The sequence below is a fragment of the Hordeum vulgare genome, chromosome 5H (assembly GCF_904849725.1).
Source record: "Hordeum vulgare subsp. vulgare chromosome 5H, MorexV3_pseudomolecules_assembly, whole genome shotgun sequence".
In the NCBI taxonomy this organism is placed as follows: domain Eukaryota; kingdom Viridiplantae; phylum Streptophyta; class Magnoliopsida; order Poales; family Poaceae; genus Hordeum; species Hordeum vulgare.
Window position 1 is genome coordinate 226,272,545 of NC_058522.1, and position 7,717 is coordinate 226,280,261.

At 43.4% G+C, this 7,717-nt stretch overlaps 1 protein-coding gene across 3 annotated transcripts; it reads right to left on the reverse strand.

Annotated features, from left to right (window-relative positions):
- Positions 1-2,750: 2,750 nt before the first annotated feature.
- LOC123398924 lies at positions 2,751-7,380 on the reverse strand. Of its 3 annotated transcripts, XM_045093366.1 has the most exons (7): positions 7,225-7,369; positions 6,646-7,135; positions 6,083-6,294; positions 5,793-5,852; positions 5,638-5,694; positions 4,095-4,128; positions 2,751-3,029 (listed from the first exon to the last, which is right to left on the reverse strand). In XM_045093366.1, exons 2-7 carry the CDS (start codon positions 7,133-7,135, stop codon positions 2,779-2,781), a joined length of 1,104 nt encoding a protein of 367 aa, XP_044949301.1. In that variant the 5' UTR covers positions 7,225-7,369; the 3' UTR covers positions 2,751-2,778. The 3 variants fall into 3 exon arrangements, with proteins under 3 accessions (XP_044949301.1, XP_044949299.1, XP_044949300.1); XM_045093364.1 differs by having other exon boundaries at positions 6,646-7,369; XM_045093365.1 differs by lacking the exons at positions 2,751-3,029; positions 4,095-4,128 and adding an exon at positions 4,135-4,575 and having other exon boundaries at positions 6,646-7,380.
- Positions 7,381-7,717: the final 337 nt, after the last annotated feature.

Here is a 7,717-nt window from a genome sequence, read left to right on the forward strand (position 1 = left end):
ATTTCGACTTTGGACTTCATCTGAACTGGCAATAGGGGTTTCATGGCATTTGGACTTCATTTGATATGGATTTTCTACCAAGGAAAAAATAGCAACTAGCACTAGGCACTATGGCAATAGGTTAGTCCCAAAAAATGATATAAAGTTGCTATAAAATGATCATAAAACATCCAAGAATGATAATATAACAACATGGAACAATAAAAAATTATAGATACGTTGGAGATTTATCACTCCTCGTTGGTTCAACACTCTTACTTATTGAAAGGACTACAATTGATCCCCTCTACTTCTGGGTCATCAAAGGCCTGCATCGGCCTCCAACGCGGCTGAGAGGCATGTGTGGTGTGCTCCGCCGCCTTATGGTCCTGATGCCGACACTCTTTGCCTGCTACATTGGCATCTGAGTTCCTCCTGAGCCGCTTCCTATTTGCAGTCTCCTCCCATTTCTGCCGCGATGGGATATATTGTTCCACACCAATATTGAGACGACGCTCATCTTCATCGTGCAGGAACGGATCGAAACCCAATTCCTTGGCAAACAGACGACCATATGCATCTGATGCTAAAACTCAGGGTTGTCGGCGACAGCAGCCGGTGCAGATGGTGATTGACCGTCGACCGACATGCAGGCCAGCCCGTCGGAATCCTCTATCCCGTCATCGTCGGCCACGACAGCTGGTTGTTTTCCATTCCCCGCCATGGTGGCCAACGCATCAGAATCTTCTATCATATCACTGTCAGGACGACGCCATACACATCCCCATGGCTAAGCACCGGTTCCATTTAGTGTGTGTGGTGGTGGTGGCGAGCTATCGGTGGGAAGAATTAGTTGTTGGCCGTCTCCGGCAGGATCTTTTATAGGTCGGTGTCGGGTTTGGGATTAGTGTGCATATTACCCCTTTGCCCTGAGCTCCTGATTGACGCTTGTGGCTACTGCTACTACGTGGGTCTGATTTTGTAGTGTACGAACATCGCACATGGTTATAGGACCACACCCGTGACTATTGTGGATACAATCGCAAATGGTTGTTTCATTTGTTTGGTATTTTAGATAATAACATCATTTGGGGAAAACGACAAAAAAACGCGAGAGAGGGTAAAAATACAACCATACCAGCTAGTGGCCCTAATATATACTCCATCCATTCCTAAATATAAGTTTTTTAGAGATTCCAGTATGGACTACATATGGAGCAAAATAAGTGAATGTACACTCTAGAGTATGTCTATATATATACATATGTATGTTGTTCAAAGTGAAATCTCTAAAAAAAACTTGTATTTGGAAACAGATGAAGTATATATGTATGAACAGGGTGTTGTCATGCTCAAATTCCCAATGCACAACTTTGATGTGGCACATGATGCACATATGGATGCCTAAAAGTGTCCAATGTGACAGAAAAGGGTTCATGACATAAACATATGGTGCTAGCCCCTAAACTATGTGCTGGAGGAGGGAATTCTATGAACACATGGCCTGACTCAAACTTTGTCACATATTCAGCCATGCCTGACTTGTTTTTAGACAACCAAGAGAATATATACCTTAATTTGGTCAAACCATCACCTCTTGTTGTTGGCCAAGAGGGGTGTTATAGACCGCGTGAGCCCACGAGTTGGCGTGTCGTCGGAGATCGGTTGTGAGGGACTAGAAGAGCACCATCGCCTGCATGTGGCCAAATGATATAGAAAATGGTGTGGTTCGGTGTTTAAATTCACAATGCACAACACTATGATGTGGCATGCACCTGGCTCGAAAAACTAGGCATGCCCCCTTAGTTATATATGTATACTACCTAGGTTACCATCGTATGGTCCCCACCCCCACCCCCACACCCACATGACGCATGGAACTAGGGTGGCATTCCAGCATTGTCAGTCAAAGGGATGACATATATATAGACCATAAGGGTCCACCGATTGGTGTGCCATCATCGAAAACCAGACAATGGAGGCATAGTTGACACACACACACACACATAGAGATATACCTATGCGTGCACACACACACATACAAACACACACACACACACACAATCACCCCCCACACACACAGACGTAGGGTGACATTCCAACGTTGTCAGCTGAAAGGATGACATCTAGACCCTAGGGGCCCACCGATAGGTGTGTCATCGAAAAGCGCACGACACACTACAAGGAATATGCTAATACATGACACTGTTTTTTTCGTCGCTACATCGTCACCGTTTTTAATTTACGACGATCTCACGATGAAAAACCAAGCGTGGAAAACGGAGCGGCACAAATGAACAACATCGACGTTTTGATCAAAATCGTCGTAACTTTTACGACAATTCCTGGATCGTCGTAAACTTTACGACGATTCTAAATCATCGTTGGCAATCAAACCCAGTCCTACGTGGCAGTCCTACGTGGAAAAATTACGACGAAATCAAAACGTCATGGTTGAAATCAGCCCAACCCATTTCAATTGATCACATGGGCTGGTTTTATTTTTTTAGGCTTTTTTCTATTGGCTTCTTTTTGGGCCTTAGCCTTATTTACATCCACTTTAGTTTTTTTCGAATTTTTTTGGCCCTCGCCTTTTAGTGCCCAAATACGTTTGGTCCACTTTCAGTTTTGACCTTTTTTCATTTTTGAATTCAGCAACTTTTTGTTCCAGAACTTGGGTTCATTTCTATTTGTTGGTCCTTTTCAACCCAATTATTTGTCCAAATATCAAATTCAACACTATTTCATATTCAAATCAAGAAAACTCCAAATCAAATTAAAATCATCCATCATATAACATCACATAATACATCTCCCAGGTTTACATAACACAGTAACTCCCCTGCCTGTGCCCCTACCCGATGGTTTGCGGCCACACTTGCCCTTTGCGCCCCTCGCATCACCGTCCTCATCATCTTCACTCTCATCCTCAGCCTCGTCATCGTCCTCTTCTTCTGATTGGGAGAGGTCCTTGGTTTTCTTCCGCTTGTTGGACTTGGAGGCACTAGGAGGTGCCTTCTTGGTCACCTTTGGCTTCACGGTCTCTTCTACTGCAATGAAGGGTACAAAATCATCCTTGAGTATACAGGAAAGAGTAGGATGGTAAACACATAGACATGGTACAATAGTTTTGCAGTCAACACAATTCTTGTATAAACCAACTCAAATTAGGTTTTATACAAGGTGAATTAGATCCATTGTGGTTACAATTTTAATTTAGTTTTTAAAATTGATGACATATTGCATGATTAATAACCGTTGGACATGAAAGCAATATCTAACAATGTATTGACCAGCATAATCAATAACCTCTAAGCTAAAACAGACCCCTGCATATTCTGTGCAACAGAGGCTACTAGTGTTGTCAAACATCATACTAACCAGGCAACTGAGGCCACCAACACATATGTGGTTTTCTTTTCTAGTGTTACACTGACAAACATGGCATTTATGTCATAGTACATATAATGTCCAACGTGATGAGCTACCCATCCATTGCTACGAACGAGCCACACACTGGCCAACGAGGTGCAAAGTGACGAGTTATTCAATTAATGAGATCAAGGTACAATATTCTATATCCCAGGTGCTTTTGCTTCACATCGTTGCGGTGTAACGGTAACAATAAAATAAAGTTAAGTATCCACATGCAGCAGACAACTGTCGAGTTCTTGAGAACAAAGCATTACAATAGATAGCACTTACTCACTAACAAATAAGAACTAAGCAGAGAATAAGTACCTGAAAAGATAGCTAATTGTCGAATATGAAAGGAGGACATATATATTTTAAAACAAGAGGATAAAGCTTTCTTTTGTAGCAGATCAAACCAAAACAAATCAAGACTGGCTTTTGTCACTAAAATGCAATGTTCAGGATATCGGTAACTGGTACCATATCGGTAGGGTGGTGAATATGGATAAATAGGCGAATTTTCCAGTTAATCGGCCGATAAATCAGTTATTCGGCCGATAAATCAGTTAATCAGCTATTTGCTGACCCATCGAGTAGCGATTAACTGGCTGATATTTGGTCAATGCTAAAAATTTTCAAGCTTGCAGACCAATGCATACGTTCAATGGTGTGATGTAAAGCAAAATAAGATGAATACAAACCTGGGGTAGAAGTATCACCTTCATAAATATCCAGCTGAGACAAAAAAAGAAACATGTACACATAAGTTGGGTAATCAAAGGATACATATTCTGGGGTTAAAGTGTTCAAATATGTATTATTACTCTAACCACTACAACTATAACAAACAACAAAACCTACAAAGTAAACATGAAGAACAAACATGGGGCATAAGAACAGACATGGCGCCCACTGTCTGGTCTAGTATGTAGTACATCTCACCGCCCGCCCGGTACTCTGTAGTACTACTAGCAGTTAAGATTAACCATTGTTTGTTGGTCACTTGCAGTTGCAGACGACGACTACTACCCGCTGTTGGGCGTTCAAACTGTAATGACATAGTACTACATGGTCAAAATTGCCTTTGGCTGTATCTGCTGCTGCGGTGGCTCTCAAATTCAAAAGGTTGTGCATAGAAGGAGGAACAACGGCACATACATGGAGGCTTCTCATGTCGTGTTCCTGAAAGGGGTCATATATAAACCGGTATAAACCTGAAAGGGCTCATATACAAACCGGTATAAACCTGAAAGGATTCATATATAAACCTTAAAGGCTTCCCATTTTTTTGTCGAGGAAAGTCCAGTTTACCAGGGATTATGTTGTGAGAATGAGAGGTAGAGAATAAAAGAGTTGAATACAACTAAAGGTGGCCGATGAGAGTATAAAAGAGTTGAATACAACTAAATGAGCCTGCTGAGTGGTACATGATAAAAGAGTTGGATACAACTATATATACGTGCCCGATGAGAGGATAAATAAATAAAAGATTTATAAATAGATGTAAAGGAGCTTGCTGAAAAACTTTTCATCCTACTAATATTTAGGGAACGACAGCCGGGGATGCCCTTCGACAAATGATTGTTCACTCATGGAGACTCCTAAGAGGGTGCGATTTTTGTTTTGCACTATGATGTATTTTCTAGCTAAACTGATCAAATACAAAAAAGCTGTAAACAATATGGAAGTCATAAAGATGAACATTATCACTGGAGCTCTGAACCTGCAAAGAGATAGAAATCATGGCTGGCGAATATTGAAATTAGGAGCTGAAGAATTTTAGTTTTACGACTTCAAAGTCAATCAAAAAAGAAGGATAGCAGTTATCACAGTCCTTATTGAAAAAACTGAGAACTAGTACTCAGAACTAGTACTAGTAGCCAGTGTATGATGTGAGGCCAAGGTGATCCTTTCTATTCCATGCTTCACCACCCCAAAATCAGAGGCACAAATGAAAGAACCAAATTTGGAACTCAACGTCGTGCATCAATATCGGTTGATCCAAGATATTTATATTTCTCTTTCATGTGCATAATAGATTTGCGATAGGATTCACTGATTCTCTCGGGTATGATCAATTCAAATTGTAGACATACACAACTATTTGGTGAAACTGTTATATTTATTTATATAGGATATAAATAATCTGAACACATGAAACGGCTGGGGTGCAGAGCAATGTAATACAACAACATGCTGGTAACAGAAACATATAACGTTGGAATAGGAATAGCCAAAACTTACCCAGGTATCATGCTCTACAACATCATCAGGGACAGGGTCATCATCGCTCTCCTCACTCTGTTCCAGAAGGAAACATTCAGTAATAAATCACTAATGCGCAACTTCATATTACTCCTATCAGATCGGATAGCCAAAGAAAGAAACAACCCATCCACCTGGCTTCCTGCGCTAATGCGGTACACTCCACTTGGGCCAGTTAACATCAGCATTCCACCCTACGAAAATAATCGCACGAGAGGTTAGAGTATGCTCATCCAAACACTGCTCAAAATGAAGATAGAAAGCATGCCATAAAAGCTTCTCCATTTATATGTAGATGAGTATCTGGTTTGATGACCACCATCACTAAGATGACTCTGTTGAGATGTCTATTAACAGTTGATATTAAATGCATCATTGAATAAAACAAAACCCAGTTGAAACGAACATAGAAGCAAGGATGTACCTCGGTGAGACGCTGGCAATCATCTCTATTGTGGTGAAAGAGATAAATGCACCTGTAGTCAATGCTGTCTCTGGCAATGATGCGGCCATAGACATTGACTGGGAAGCCTACATATGAGGAGACTATACTGACGGAGAGGATGTTTGCAAAGTCTTCTAGCCCAAATTCATCTTGGTATATACTATCGGTGTACCGCATTGCAGGGACAGATGCTGCAATGAATGAGCAAAATAAATCTATCAAATTATTTCATCACCACAAACAGCCCCAGTTTGTGTTTTTCCCATGTGTATATCCCACTGAGTAATATTCTTACTTGACTTATAGAGAAAACTATCATCATCTCACAATATGTAAAAAGTTAATTTCAGTTTTATCAAATTCATTGTGCTTCTGGCTAACTATTGTTAATTGATACGTACACAGGAATCCAATCTAGTAAACGGATTGAGATTCGTTGTTTACCATACGTACGTATACAAGTAATACAATCAAGGAAGATAGAAGGACTACTCCGCATCGACAAGAATTGGAGAGAGGGGGAGGGATCTGGCGGAGCTCACCTTGAGAGAAGGAGGCGACGGTCGGCTCGGAGTAGGTGGACTCGGGGGATGGGGACGGTGAGCTCGCGGCAGCGGTTCTGGCCGATGGTGGTGCGCCAGAAGGCACGGCCCCGCGCGGCAATGCCCGACCGCGTGACGACCATCTCCGGTGCGCAGATGTCGGCGCCCACGCGCCAGTCACAGGTGCGGGTGGAGAAGGACTCGACCGCCCACACTCCGTCGTGCACCTCGTAGGCGACGACGAGGTGGTACTGGTGGAACCCCTGGAAGCACCGTCGTCGTCGTGGTCGTCCTCGAAGGCGATGACAATGGCGGGGTCAGCGTCGAGGCGGTGGTCGCGGGTCTGGTAGGGGAGGCGCACACAGCGGAAGGTGAGCGGGTTGGCGAGGTAGTTGAAGCCGGTGGCGAGGCCGCGGGACGAGGCGAGCACGGACACCCCGCACTCCCCAGCCGCCCGGTCGCTGCCGACCCCGCCGCCCCCGGCCGCCATCTGCCACGAACGAACAAGCCAAAGCAAGTCAGGTCTGACGGGAGGGGAGGAGAGAGTGGCGCGAGGTGACCCAAAGGTGTGCTGCGCACCGACAGGAGCCGCCTCAACTCGCCGGAATCGAGCGGCACAGGTGACAGCGGCAGAGGAGTCGCGGGAGGGGGACAGAGAGAGGGCTTGCGGGGGGAGAAGGGGGATCATGCACGAGAGTGGTGGCGGCGTTAAGGGAGGAGCGAAGCTCTAGGGTTCAGAGAGAAAGAGAGGGGTTTGGTGCGGTGTTGTGTGGTCGGTTGGATCAGAAGTGGATGGATGGACTGATGTTTGCCATGTCACCGATCCAAGGCATAAGTAATCCCACCAATCAGAATTGAGTTTTTTTTAGTTTTTTCACTTATAAGGCAAATATTCAATGTGATATCAAAATTCATGGCAAAGCTTGTATAAATGATCTCACATATTGCATCAGTGTGCATCTTGGAATGGCAAACGATGTTGCTAAATGGAATTTTCATTTTCTTTGCACGGAAATTTCATTTTCCATTTTTTCAGTGCCCAAACTAAGTATTTTTGTGAAGGACGTACCAT